Below are 13,790 nucleotides of genomic sequence, written 5' to 3' on the forward strand. Positions count from 1 at the left end.
CTGTCTGTCGGTATCACTGTCTTCTGTCCCGCCACAGCTCTAGTCCTATTCCCTGGAGTCCTGTCCTGGCTGTTGAGTCTGGCCATCCCCCCCCCCCTGCTCCATGCCATCCCCCCTCCCTGTCCTCCTGACTGCTCCTCACTGTTTGCCAGGGGGAGGGCTCCAATGGACACGCAATGCTCTCTGCTTCTGGACCTCAGCCAGGCCTGAGCTTCCCGGGATCCCCTGCCCATCGGAGGGGCTCCACACCAAGGGGCTCCAGTGGTGCCCTCAAGAAGGGCCCCCACCTACCTAGCCTTGATTGTGGTCTTTCTTGGTGTGTCACATTTCTGGCTCCACCTCTTCCGCACCCATGAAAGCTTTTCCTTAGCAACTCCTTGCTCTTTCTGTAGAAGAAACGCCCTTGTTCTTCAAATTCCTAGAGCCCAGTGTGGCCTAAGGGTGGTGGGCTCCTGTAGAGCTACTCCCTTTGTGGTTTCCTTGTTTGGGGCTCCGGCTCACCTGGCTGCTCCTCAACCTGCCCTCCACGTCCCACCCCATCCGGCCTCAGCCTGACTTGCTCCCTGGGCCTGAGCTGGTCCTGTTGGTACTTCCAGCTCCGGCCTTGGCCCTGCTCCTGCTTCCTAATCCAGGCTCCTGCCTCTTCTACCCCCTAACCTGGGCCTCTCCGCTGCTTTTGTCTCCTAGCCTAACCATGCCAGGGTCCCGGGCCTCCACGGCTTCTGCTTCTGCCGCAGTTTCTGCGGCCCGGCCCCGCCAGCACCAGAAATCCATGTCGGCCTCCGTGCACCCCAACAAGGCCTCTGGGCTGCCCCCCACGGAGAGTAACTGTGAGGTGCCGCGGCCCAGGCAAGTGTGCTGGGGCGGCTGGCACACCTGCTGCCCTCAGCCTGCCCCACCCCTGCCCCTGCAGGCTCTGCCCACCCCGGGGGCCTGCTCCAGTCTTGTGTTCGCCACAAGGAGTAGCTCTGTTCCCTGTAGTTAGAAAGTGAAGGGCATAAAAACAGCATTAATGCCCCTCTTTTCCTCCAATTCTCCCTCTCAGAACAGGTATGCAGGAAGCTGTCCTGAAGCTCCGAAAGGAAGTCTTTTTGTTCGGAACCTTCCTGGATTTCCTTAGGGGCCCTCAGTCCTTAGAGCTCCTCCCCACCGCGCTGGAGGGGCCTGGCCCGGCTCTTTCCAGCCTGTGCTGCTCTCACACCTGGGTCCTTCCTTGTCTCCTTCCCTCCCTCCTTCCCTCCTAGACCATCTCCACCTCCACAAGACTCCTCACTGCTGTCCCCAGTGGTCACTCCTTCCTTCTGTGTCCTCTGTGATGGCTGCCTCTGCCCCGGCGTCCCCCTCCCTGTCCCCACCACAGGGCGTTCCAGGTGCTCCGTGGTGCTGTTCCCTGCACCTGACACGTTCCCTCGCCCCCACCTCTTTTCCCACAGCACAGCCCCCCAGCGTGTCCCTGTCGCCTCCCCCTCCGCCCACAACATCAGCAGCAGTGGTGGAGCCCCAGATCGAACTAATTTTCCCCGGGGTGTGTCCAGTCGAAGCACCTTCCACGCTGGGCAGCTCCGACAGGTGCGGGACCAACAGAATTTGCCCTACGGCGTGACCCCAGCCTCTCCCTCTGGCCATAGCCAGGGCCGGCGGGGGGCCTCCGGGAGCATCTTCAGCAAGTTCACCTCCAAATTTGTCCGCAGGTGAGCAGGGAGCTAAATGAGACAGAGTGTGGGGCCAGACTTTTTGCTTGCCTGGGGGCAGGGGTGGAAACTAAGATTGGGTTCTGGGCTTCAGGAAGGCTAAGAAATTGAGTTGTTGTCGATACCTTACATGCCCAGACCTCCTCTTAGGCCTCTCCCAAACTCCCCACAGTCACCTCATTCTCTGGCCCCAAGCAGATGGGCGATACCGCCTCCTCTCTAGGGGAGTGTGAACTCAGATGCTAAAATAAAAGCCCCCCTCTTCTCTCCTGGGTTCCCATGGAAACATATTTGGTGACGCAGCTGCAAAGTCATGAGGCATGAGCCAGGCTGGGCCGATAAGGAAAATTTTTCTTAGTCTCTTGTCTTGCCCCCTTTGACCTCCTCTATCAAGTTGGTATGTCTGACTGCAGCCATGTTCTACCTGAGGGCTCCGGGGCGGGGAGAGGGCGGGTGGAAGCCCATAAAAGGAATAGCCAGTGAAGGCCTATGGTGGCCGCTCCTACAGTCCCAGGGGCTTCTCATGTCTAAGCCCCACAACCACTACAGAGGGCAGCCAGCCGGCCCCTAGGCTGCTCTGTCCCTAGCACACCTACTCGGAGTCCCAGCTCAGGAAGCTGCAGCTTTCAGAAATAGGCCCGTGTGACCTCCTCAGCATTCCTCACTGCTGCACAGACACCGCCCACCGAGCCCCGGGACGCAGCCGTGGAGGCTGAGCGGGTGGGGGCAGACCCCGGGTCCAGCACTCTAGTCTCGCTGAGCGGCTCTTCCAAAACTGGGGCCACCCTTGAACCTTGGACAGTCCGTTCCCACCTGCTTATCCACACACCGTCTTGTTGGTTTTGTTTTTGTTTTTGTTTTATTTCTTTTTTTATTTTGTCTTTTTTTGTTTGTTTTTTTTTAGAAATCTGTCTTTCAGGTTTGCCAGAAGGTAGGCGTTGAGCCCGATGTGTGTGTATGTGTGTGTGTATGTGTGTCCCGTGTCTGTGTCCTGCCTCCATCACTAATTCCCCTGTTCTGGCTCTTGCTCCTTTTCCATCTGCTGACCTAGTCTGTGTGGCCCTCCTCTCTGCCATCTTAAAGGGATGAAGATAGCTTTGGCTGGGTCTCAGCCCCACGCCCACCTCCCTGCCCATTTCACCTTGGCAGGGCTTGGAACACACGGCCCTTGAAGAGGTCATTTGGGGCCCCTCAGGACAAATGGCGTCAAACCTGGGGAGGGGTGGGCCTTCCTTAAGCCACTGGCAGATTTATCCTCAGGCAAGAGGAGAGAGACCTCAGGGATTCTCCCTTTAAGATCGTCTCCTCTCACCACCCAGGTTTCGGTCCAAGCATTGGGTTCCTTCTCTGGCCCTTTCCCCCTGTCATGTGCATGTGCTCCGAGGAGGCTCCGCTGGGTCCGAGTGGGTCTGGGACGGCATCTCATCGGGGATCTCCTGGGCTGGCTGAGCTTCAGGGCTGTGTGGCCTCTTCCCCTGGGCGCACAGGATAGAACTCTGGAGGTGCTTCAGGGACGCCATGGTTCCTAGGCTAAAGTCTGACCCTGTAAACCCAGGGAGCCTTTGCCTCATGAGTGGGGCACAGCACCCCCTTCTGGCAGCTCCTGCAGAACCGGCTGTGCCCACCCTCCCCAGCATCCCGCCTCCAGCAGCCTCGCGATGGCCTGCTACCTCTCCACTAGACTATTTCCTCCAGATGTGGCCTGTGCCTGATAGCCACGGGGCCGAGCTGCTCCCCAGCCCCTGGTGCAACAGTGGTAGGCCTGCGCCCTCACTCCTGCAGCTCCTCCCAGGGTCAGCCCAGCCGGTATCCTTGGCAGGCCTGGGGTGGCAGACCAAGGGCTAGATTGGGAGCACAGTACCCCAAATGAGGAAGAGACTGACCAGATGGATCTCCCGGCGCCCTGCTCCACTCCCCTGGCTCCCTGCATGGCTGGCAGGGCTTGGGGAGAGCAGCCAGGCTCATCCCTTGCACAGACGGGCCTGCTTGCAGTGTGCTTGTTGGCATCCATGTGTCTATGTGTCCGTGTTCTTTTACATGTGCTGCTGCTGCTCTCTCCCTTCTCGTCCCTCCCCTCCTCTGTAGTCTCCAGTTTCCCAGTTCCGGGCACTCGTCCCCCAGGCAGGAGCTGGAGAAGCCGCTCAGCAGGGCCAGACCTGTTCCCCACCCCGGTGTCTCTCCAACCCCGTCTCCTCCTGTGCTCGCAATCGGCCTGGAGGCCAGCTGTGGGCAAGTTAGAAGCACAGTGGCCTTTTCAGATTGGCCCAGATCCCAGTCCCCCCAAGGTCTGCTGTGTAGGTCTGGGCCTTGGCACCTTGAGCCTTAGGAGAAGAGGCTTCCAAATGGCCCAGTCCCTCCCTCCAGGGGGACTTCATCCTAACATCCAGTGTAGTGGCCCCCAAGGACCCGCTTCTAGCCCCCACCCCATCCCATAGAATGGGAGCCCGGCTGTGGTTCTGACTGGGTTGCTACTGGTGCTGGGTCCTCAATCTGCACGTACACGTGTGCGCACACACACCTGCAGAGGCTCCAGCACAACTAGGGGGGCATGCCTCGTGTGGGATTCCCTGTTGGAAAGGGACGCTTGAGCTGCCAGTGCGAGGGCTGCAGAGCTTTGTTGGCCTGCAGGTGATGGGTAAGTGGCTTTTGGGCTGAGGTCTCGCCACCCACTGGTGGCACCTCCCCAGACCCCTCCCCGACCGGGGTCTGCAGCGGTGGAAGGAGCGAGAGATCCAAGCACTAAACTCTCCCTCGCTCTGTTTTTTGAGGAACCTGAATGAACCTGAAAGCAAAGACCGAGTGGAGACGCTCAGGTGAGGGGGCCGGAGCCAGCACTGGCCCTGCCCAGGCCACCGGGCTTGCCACAGCCTCCTGCTCCTCTCCTCTTCCTGCCACTTGGCTCTTCCTCTGATGGCCCTGCTCCCCATTCCTCAGAGGATTCCCCTTTCCCAGGCCCTTCTCGGATCCTAACGTGTTCCGGAAGTCAGAGCCCCAGGTTGGGCAGTTGAGGCTTGAGGTTCCTGGCCTGACCACCTTGTCTCCTCGCCTTGGCTTCGTCCTGGGGAAGTCTGTGCACACCGTGCTGCTGAGTGCACTCGTTCCCTGCCTGTCCCCCCGCCCCAGCTGGCCTCTCCTCACCCCCTCCGTCCTGAGCCATGAGGGTCCCTTAACCCCTGCACCCGAGTCCGGGGTCTAACCGCTCCCTCTTCCAGCTCGCTGCTCTGTGTTCCCTCCTGCTGTCTTTGGCTTCAGGGTCTGTCTGCCAGGGTGGCTCTCCTGTGGGTGGGTGCCTCGGCCTCTCCCTGACACCTCTTCGCCCTCCACAGACCTCACGTGGTAGGCAGTGGAGGCAATGACAAAGAAAAGGAAGAGTTCCGGGAGGCCAAGCCCCGCTCGCTCCGTTTCACGTGGAGCATGAAGACCACAAGCTCCATGGAGCCCAACGAGATGATGCGGGAGATCCGCAAGGTGCTGGACGCAAACAGCTGCCAGAGCGAGCTGCACGAGAAGTACATGCTGCTGTGCATGCACGGCACGCCGGGCCACGAGAACTTCGTGCAGTGGGAGATGGAGGTGTGCAAACTGCCGCGGCTCTCCCTCAATGGTGTTCGGTTTAAGCGGATATCAGGCACCTCCATGGCCTTCAAAAACATTGCCTCCAAAATAGCCAACGAGCTGAAGCTTTAACAGGCTGCCAGGAGGGGGGCAGCAGAGACCCGCCTGCGCCAGCAGACCTGGCTGCTGGGGCCGAGCCTGCGCTCCACCTGGGTGAGACTGCAGGAGGGATGGATGTCTCCCCTGCTGGCACTTGTCCCCTCCCAGGCCCTTCTCCGGTTTGTTTGGTTTTTTTTCTTCCATGTTTGTGAGGGTTGGGAGAGGGCACTCCCCTCCTCGCACAGTGACCCCTGCCCCCATCCCCCCTTCACCTCTCTCCCTTCAGGAGGCAAAGGAAGGGGAGGGGCGGTGGGGGCAGGGCTCCCCCAGGTACTGCGGTTGCACAGAGTATTTCGCCTAAACCAAGAAATTTTTTATTACCAAAAAGAAAAAAGAAAAAAAAAATCCCAGCGGCCACCTTTCCTCCCTGCCCCATTGGGACAGTCGAGACTGGATCTGTGGGGTTTCCCGGGAGGGTGGTTCAGGGCTGGAACACTCTCAGGCAAGAGTGGTGGAGTTCCCTGGCAGGCCCTCCGCCAGGCCCACTTTGGGCTTCTCCCCTCTCCTCCCCTCCTTCCCCTCCTATCAACCCACCAGAGGTGGCCTTCCCCTGCCCTCAGGCCCCTGGGCCGCAGGCCTGGGCGCTGGGGCTGGCGAAGGTGGGGCGCGGCGGGGGCCCTGGCCTCCCCATACTGTATCCTCTGCCCCACCTTTCCCAGAGCCCGGCATTTCCTTCCATGAGCTGCTGTGGGGACGTTCGCTCCCCTCCTCAAGTCTGTGCCATCTTCTCCCACCCACCCCTCCGTGGAAGGCGGGGCTGACCCCAGAGCTGGGAGAGGGGAGAGGCCGGCAGCGCGGCGCACAGGCTCCTCAGCCCCCAGGGGGCGGCCTGCGCTGCCAGTCCCCGAACTGGGATGGCGGCTCCTCCATTCTGGGAGAGCCTTTGTCTGAAAGCACAGCCCCTCGCCCATCCCCCGCCCCCCCCCACTCCCCTCCCCTTCATTGGCATTAATCTGGGCACCAGTTCGGTCTGTAGCAGACTTCCTGCACCATTCTCATCTCTCGGCCTTGCCTTTTCTTCCTGACACTGTCGCCCCTCCTCTCAGGAGACTGCCCAGGGCCTCCACGGGGCCGCCTGGCGGAAGGCTGGATTGGGCGGCAGGGCCGGGAGCATCTGTCCCGACAGATGGGTGAAGTGACTCCCGCCTGCTAACCTCGGCCAGTGTGGGAGTGGGTGGCTGTGGGCGCTTGGCTGGTGGTGGCCACTGCATCCCTTAATTTATTTCTCTGCTGTTTCAGTTCTTGAGAAATTGGGGGGTCCCACAGAGGCCGCCCCTGCCCTCACTTGAGTTGTACATTTTTTTTTTGTGATGGGTTTTATTTTTTATTATTTTATTTTTATTTTTTTCTGATTAATGATGACTCCGCCCCTATCACCCCTGCTTCCAGGCCAGGCTCAGCCACGTCAAGCCCTTGGGTCCCAGGAAGGGGCCTCGCCAACCTCAGCCCTCCAGCCCTGTGCTCCCACTGGCTCCGGCTCAGACCAAGGGCTCCCCCTCCCACCCTGTAGAACAGCCCGGGTGCTCCAAGGGGGCTGGGAGGGCATGGCTTGGGCCCCAAAGGGGGTAGGGGCCAGGGGCACCCAGGCAAGGTGGTCTCTCCCCACCTAGCCCCTCCCCCCACCCTGCACTTAGTTTCTCCTCTGGATCAAACACGTAATAAAGAGAATGTTTGGAACCTGAGCCGCCTCCTCCTGTCTCTCCTCCCAGCTGGCTAGAGACCCAGTCCCTGTTGGGCACAGTGTGGCCCAGCCTACCTTGCCAGGGAGAAGCAGCGATTGCTGTCTGGGGCAGGATGAGCCGGTGCCGAGTGGACAGGGCTCCCTCTGGGCACAGAAGGACAGACTTAGCCAGTTTAGCAGGTTGTATTTATTTCTTCTTAAAAAATGTTGAAAAATAAACCCATGTCTGCATAAGTTCCCAACCCACCAAGTTTTGGGGGGAGGGGGGCAAAGTGGGCACCTAATTCATTGCTGCTTAGCACTGCCATCTGGTCTTGAACACAGCCCCCCATCCAGCCTTGGCTGCCGGGAGGCTGCAAGGGGCCTTTGCCCACCTTCCCTCAGCCCGTCCCCGCCTCACCCCAGACTTATTGCTGAAAGAAGGGCAAGGTGAATGAGGTCGGCAAACACCCCAAACTATCTTTTCCACGAGACCCCCCACGCTAAGGTCACTACCCCGTACCCACAAAAGGCAGGCCCAAAGGCCAAGGCCCCTGCAGGGAGGCAGGCAGCTACTCCAGTCCCAGCCAAGAAGCCCAGGAAGCGGAGTACCCTTGGGCCAGCTCCAAAGGGCCCCGAGTCCCAGCCCCTAGCCGGGTGTTGACTGGCTTAGCTGCCAGGACACAGGTCCCAGCTATTCCACCCGGTAGCTCTAGTGCTTCAAAAGATCTAGCAAGAGCCCTAATCCCTTGTGTCCTCAGTGGTGTCCAGCAAAAGGGGGGGCAGGGTTTAGAAGACCAGGACTCAAAGTGAGGGTGCGGGAGGCTCCAGAGATGCTCCGATCAGGGTGGGTGGGGGCTGAGCGCCAGGGCGGGCAGTGTGGCGAGAGGCAGCCAGGGCTGGGCGGATGAGAGGAGGTGGGGGCTGGTTGGGGGCCAACCGGGGCTGCAGGAATCGGCCCTGCTGCAGTGGGGGTGGCTGGCGGAGCAGGGTAGGAGCCGTGGGCAGAGGTGGCCTCAGCAACGGGGGTGGCTGAGACAGTGAGGTGGGTGGTGGAGGGGGGGGTGGCGCAGGGGGTACAGATCGAGGCGCAGATGTGGAGACAGATGTGATCTGGACCTGAGGGAAAGAAGAGTAAGAAAGCTGCTCTTGCACATTCTCAGCCGCCTCCAGCCGACACCTTTTCCCTCCTCCACCCTCCCTCTCCCTCACCTCATCATCTTCTTCTAGGGCTGGAGCAGGCACTGGCACCCCTCGCCTAGCCTCCTCCATGGGGGCGGGAGTTGCAGGTGCCCCATCCTGCTCAGCCTCCCATTCCTGCAGCACCTCCTCCAGGTTGAACCGTCGCCGGTAGCTCACAAAGAAGGTCTTCACCTGGGTCAGAGTCTTGTTTCCAATCACCTCGGCAATAGCCCCGAAGTCTTTGCCATATCTGCGGATAGCTGCAGAGGTCAAAGGGCAGGGAAGTGTAAATGCCCCTTTGCTAATAATAATTAGTTCTCTGACCCTTCCCTCTACCCTCAACTCCTTGGGGTCCTTGGTTCTCCCCTGCAGCGCCCACCTTGTACAGCCAAAAGTTGCTCATCTGTAGTCCAGCGGGAGTTGAACTTGATATTTGCCTGGAGCAAGCAAACAACATAAATTATCTTTAGTCTCAAAAATACGGAGCTAGGTGCTGGGAAGGTGGCTCAGTGGTAGAGCGCTTGCCTTGCATGCTTGAGGCCCTGGGTTCGATTCCTCAGCACCACATAAGCAAACAGAAAAAAGCCGGAAGTGGTTCTATGGCTCAAGTGGTAGAGCGCTAGCCTTGAGCTGAAGTGCTGAGGGACAGCGCCCAGGCCCAGAGTTCAGGCCCCATGAACAGACCCTCCAAAAAAAAAAAAAGCTCAGGAGAATGCCCAGGCTCAAGAGTTCAAGCCCCACAACTGGCCCAAAAAAAAGGAACTAGCTAGTGGCTCATGCTTGTAATCCTTGCTAATCAGGAGACTAAGACCTAGAAGGTTGTGGTTTGAGGTCAGCCTGGGCAGAAAAATCTGCAGGATTCTCTCTCCAATTAACTGGCAAAATGCCAACCTGGAGCCACAACTCAGGTGGTAGAGTGCCAGCCATGAGAGCATGAGATCCTGCATTCAAGCACCCATTTACAAAGCAGACTTTTTGTTCCACCTCCAGAAAGCCCCCTTCTGCACCCAAACTTGCAGAAACAGTCTTACCTCTGGGGGGCGGAGGGGGTCAATGCCACCCTCTAGGGCTTGGCGGAGGCTGCTGTTAGTCTGCTTCATGCTCTGCACCTAGGAAGGCCAGGAGGGAGGGATATCAAACTTGCCATCCCAAGGAGGCCGCCGTGCCCCACCCCTCCCAGGGTCCTACTTAATAGATACGAGAGACACTTTCCCCAACAAAGCTCTCTGCCCCCACAATCCAGTACACTCCTTCACAGCCACCTGGCAGCAGATGCTACGCGCCTCTCCTGTCTGCAGACAGCTTTCTTAACAAAGCCCAGACAACGGGACTGAGTTAGGTACCACCTCCCCTTATACCTCAGGTGGTCCCAAACTAGTTCCTACCAGCTGATTTCCCCCTTCCCCTTTTCTTGGGCCCCCACCTGGCGCTTGAGGGAGATGAGCTGTGAGTCAAGACCTCGAAGTGTGAGGTTGGCAAGGTCTGGGCTCCCCGACACTGCAGTGAGGCCCTCAGGGCTCAGGTACATGCCCTTGGGTGGGCGTCGGCGGGTTCGTAATGGGTGGTGGCGGTACTGTGATGCCTGGACCTCCTTCTTCCCAGGGCCAGGACGGGCATTCAGAGGTCGAGAAGGCAGAGGCTGCAGAAAAAGGAGAGGAGGGGGTAGGTAGCACAGAGAGAGGCAGAGGGATAAGGGCCTGGAGAGGGCAGAGCAGCCTGGACTCACCTCTCTCTTAGGATCCCCCACATCAGGCTCTCCTTCACTCACAGCTCCTCGTCCCTCTTCAAGTTCATCACTGTTGACACAGTGGCCAAGGAGGGTATGAGGCAGGGGCCAGAAATACCGCCCTCCCCTTCCCCAGCAGACCCAGACCCCCCCACCTGTCCTCTTTTTCCTTGCGGCCACCAAGCCGCCGTGCTTGTCTGTCCATCACACTAGTTCGGCTTCGAGTCTTCTTCCAAGAGTAGTAATACTTCACCAGGCTGGGAATCAGCTTGTCAGGTAGCTAGAGAGGCAAGGCCAGAGGTGGGGGCCCACCTGGGACTCAGCCCCACATAAGCTGGCTGGGGTGGAGGGGTTGAGAAGCACCAGAGGGGCCAGGGAGAAGTTTACCATCTGCTGGATCCGCTGGAAACACTTGCCATGGAAGCCGAAAGCCTGTTCAAACAGCACCTTGTCCTCCACGGTCCACTCGTCCGGGAACGGAGTGAAGTTGGCCAGATCAGCCAGTGACTTCTCCACATCATGCTTATGCCACAGGAGCATGCCCAGGGCCTGGCCCGGGACAACGGGCAACTCAGGCTTGGCCACCCCTGCATAGTCCCCTTCCTACCCCTCAGTTCCTCAGGACCCCGGCTTACCTGCTCAATGTTGTAGCCATGCTTCTCCTTGGCCATCGCAATGTATTTGTCAACTGCAAGGAAGAGGAACAGGGTCTTGGCTAAAAAGGTTACAGCTACTAACCCAGGTGCAAGGGGCAAGGCCCCTAGGCCGACATCCCACAGGCAGAGCTGAACTTGAGCTGTTGCCCAGGCTGGTCTAGGAGCTCCTAGACTCAAGCAAACTATCGGCCTCAACCTAGAGAGTAGTTGGGGCCACAGAGCTGGCTTCCAGCTTTCTGAATCTTAAGAAGGCCTCATGAGGCTGGGAATGTGGCTTACTGGTAGAGTGCTTGCTTAGTATGCATGAAACCCTGGTTTGATTCCTCAGTACCACATAAACAGAAAGAGCCAGTGCTGTGGCTCAAATGGTAGAGTGCTAGCCTTGAGCAAAAGAAGCTCAGGGAGGGGCTGGGAAGGTGGCTCAGTGGTAGAGTATTTGCCTTGCATGCATAAGGCCCTGGGTTCAATTCCTCAGCACCACATAAGCAGAAAAAGCCGGAAGTAGGGCTGAGGCTCAAGTGGCAGAGCGCTAGTCTACAGCTGAAGAGCTGGGAGACAGCACCCAGGCCCAGAGTTCAGGCCAAACAAACGACAAAAAAAAAAAAAGAAGCAGCAGCTCAGGGATAGTGTCCAGGCCCTGAGTTCAAGCCCCAAGACTGGGGTGGGGGGACCTCAGGAGATGAACCTGAGTCCCCATCCCCCAGAGCTCAGCCTAACCATACGCCAGCCCCACTCACGCTTGGCATCAGACACGCAGTGGTTGGGTGACCACACCAGCATCCCCTTCAGCTCCTTGTTGCTATAGCGGGCCGGGCTCTCTAAAAGACACAGAAGCAGGAGAGAATAACTCAGATCAGCTTGATGATGCTGGCCCAGACCTGAGGCCCCCAGACAGCAAAGGAGCCGGGCCTGGGAGGTGAGGCCCAGGAGGAAGGAGGAGCAGAGCCCCAGACAGGAAGGCAGTGAAGGAAAACCAACCATGCTACTGGGCCACTCACCCCCACCCACCCGCCCACAGGAGCCAGCCAAGGGCTCCCCAGGTGGGGCTGCAGGCCAAGCCACCGGCCACGGCCTCCTCCTCCCCCTCCCCTTCACCGCCTGTCCTGCCACTCACCAGGCTTGCACTCCGGAATTACGGCCTGGTAATTGGTTCCAACGCGGATCATGCTGTCTGTGGAGGCAGGGGGAGGGAATCAGGACTCCAGGGAGGGAAGGGGGGGGGGGGAAGGATGTGGTGGGGGAGGTGGCTGGCCTGGACTTCTCCTTCCTGACCACCCAAGGCCCTCACCTTCTAGGAGGCTCTTTCCCCAGCTAAAGAAGGGACAAGAAGTGAACCCCCCACCTACATATGGACCTAAAAAGGGGGGAGGGGGGACAAGAGGGCAGTTTTACAACTCAGGTCAAAGCGGAGTGCTTTGTTCTGGCAGGGAGTGGGGCCTGGAGGGCATCCCCAGGCCCTGGACGGCAGCCCCCCCCCCAACCCCCCCTCCACGGAAGTCCTCACAAGCTTGGTGAGGAGGTGTCTTTCCAGCCCCAGCCCCAGCCAGATTGTCTCCTACAAGGTGGCAAGGTGCAGGAGGGACCTCATTGTGGAAAGGTGGCACCCCTAAACTTCCTCAGCCAAAGGGCAGAGTGGAGAGAGGCCAGATTCCTGTGCTGGCAGCCCTGGGCTGCGGAGAGGAGCGAGGCAGACGCTCCCATCCCGAAGGGGAGGGAAAGGCAGCGTCATGACAGACCCCAGGTCTGTGTACCTCTTCTCCCCGCATCCTGCCCCTCTGCACCGCCCCCCCCCCCCCGCCCCAGGCCGCGCCAGGCTCACCATGCGAGTGCTCCTCCTCGCTGCTGTCATCCTCCGAGTGCGGCTGTCCACCGTTGGGAGCCGTCTTGGCCCGGCTGCGGGACAGGATCCCCGAACCCGCCCCGGGTTTCTCCATCACCGAGGGCATGACCCCGTTCCGCTGCCCCGGGGGGGCGCGGGAGCCTTCGGGGGGCTGCGGCGGCGGCCGCGCTCGCTCCGCGTGCCGTGCCCGGCCCGGCCTGGAGAGGTCGCCACTGAGGCGGAGGCGGCAGAAGGGGCCCGGGGCCGGCGGGCCGGGCGGCGCGGGCGACCCTCACCGGCGGCGTCGGAAAAGTTTGTTAAAAAAAAAAAAAGTGGGGTGTGCGGGGGGTGCGCGCCAGGACCGCAGCGGCGGGGCGCGCTCGCTGTGCGCCCCTCGGGGCTGGGGCTCCCCCGGAGGAGTCGGGGGGCGCCTGTCCTCGGGGCGCCCCGGAGCTCCTGCCGGCCGCCTGCCCACGTCGTTCCAGCCGGCGAGCGGTGCAGCGCGATCTACGCCCGCCGTGGGCTTCGCGCCTCGAGGCTGAGCCAGGGATGCCCGGGGTGCCCGGGCGGGGACCCCCGGTCCCGACCAGACCCCAGCGCACGACGGCAGCCGGGCGGCGGCGGCGGCGGGACGGCGCGCACCGCACCGCACCGCACCGCGCGTGGCGCCGGGGGCAGAGTTGCCGGGAGGCGGGCGGAGCGCAGCCGCGGGCGCCGCCTCGCCTCGCGCCCTCCCCGGCGCGCTCCTCGCTCGCTCGCTCGCCCGCCGCTCGCTCCCCGCCGCCCGCTCGCTCTCCGCCCGCTCCTCGCGCACACAATGAAGCTGCTGGCAGGGAAGTAGTGCCGGCTGCGGCCTCAGCACCCCTCCCCCAGCCGATGCCTCCGCCAGCTGAACATCTGGCCCTGGGGTGGGAGGGAGGCCGGGGGCGGGGCCGGGGCCGGGGCTAGACCTCCAGGGGGTGGGGTCAGGCCCCGGGTGGGGCGCGCGTCCCTCCGCGGGGCCCCTTTGCATCCCTGGGGCGTCCCCCCCCTCTCCCGGACTGGCCCCCGGGGGAGACCTCATGCTCCCCCACACACACACGTCTCTCCCCCATGTTCCCCTAGGGGCAGCCGCGGGTCGGGTCCCCCCACACCCGTGGGCTCGGGTTTCTGCCGACCGCCGCCTGCCCCGGAGCCCCGAGGCCGCTTGCCCGCCCGTCCGGGTGGAGCCCAGCTTTTCCTTCCATTTCCCTTCCTGCCAAGGAACTCCCCGCCCCCCCTTCCGCAGGGGGACACCCCCCCCTCCATGCGCCCTTAGGGGCCAAAGCGGATGGGAAGCCGGACAGGACCGGCGAGCAATGAA

At 61.0% G+C, this 13,790-nt stretch overlaps 2 protein-coding genes across 7 annotated transcripts in view; one reads left to right on the forward strand and one right to left on the reverse strand.

Moving 5' to 3' along the window:
• Positions 1-7,087, forward strand: part of LOC138824243 (serine/threonine-protein kinase MARK2) — a 73,042-nt gene extending 65,955 nt beyond the window's left edge. For 2 of the 5 annotated variants that reach the window (XM_070017943.1, XM_070017948.1), the window contains exons 15-19: positions 688-849; positions 1,434-1,691; positions 2,596-2,622; positions 4,460-4,504; positions 5,018-7,087. In XM_070017943.1, the coding sequence (XP_069874044.1) occupies positions 688-849; positions 1,434-1,691; positions 2,596-2,622; positions 4,460-4,504; positions 5,018-5,378 (853 nt within the window). In that variant the 3' untranslated portion in view covers positions 5,379-7,087. The remainder of the gene's footprint in view (positions 1-687; positions 850-1,433; positions 1,692-2,595; positions 2,623-4,459; positions 4,505-5,017) is intronic. The other 3 variants (XM_070017944.1, XM_070017945.1, XM_070017947.1) reach the window with 3 other exon arrangements.
• A 168-nt stretch (positions 7,088-7,255) lies between these two features.
• Positions 7,256-13,047, reverse strand: Rcor2 (REST corepressor 2). 2 transcript variants are annotated; one of them, XM_070017860.1, is made up of 12 exons: positions 12,449-13,046; positions 11,744-11,800; positions 11,367-11,447; positions 10,609-10,661; positions 10,361-10,522; positions 10,129-10,253; positions 9,974-10,043; positions 9,671-9,886; positions 9,279-9,356; positions 8,627-8,684; positions 8,278-8,507; positions 7,256-8,184 (listed from the first exon to the last, which is right to left on the reverse strand). In XM_070017860.1, the coding sequence occupies exons 1-12, from the start codon at positions 12,573-12,575 to the stop codon at positions 7,870-7,872; spliced, it is 1,572 nt and encodes a 523-aa protein (XP_069873961.1). In that variant the 5' UTR covers positions 12,576-13,046; the 3' UTR covers positions 7,256-7,869. The 2 variants fall into 2 exon arrangements, with proteins under 2 accessions (XP_069873961.1, XP_069873962.1); XM_070017861.1 differs by lacking the exon at positions 8,278-8,507 and having other exon boundaries at positions 12,449-13,047.
• Positions 13,048-13,790: the final 743 nt, after the last annotated feature.

This window comes from Dipodomys merriami, unplaced genomic scaffold (assembly GCF_024711535.1).
Source record: "Dipodomys merriami isolate MVZ:Mamm:240054 unplaced genomic scaffold, mDipMer1.0.p SCAF_128, whole genome shotgun sequence".
Taxonomy (NCBI): domain Eukaryota; kingdom Metazoa; phylum Chordata; class Mammalia; order Rodentia; family Heteromyidae; genus Dipodomys; species Dipodomys merriami.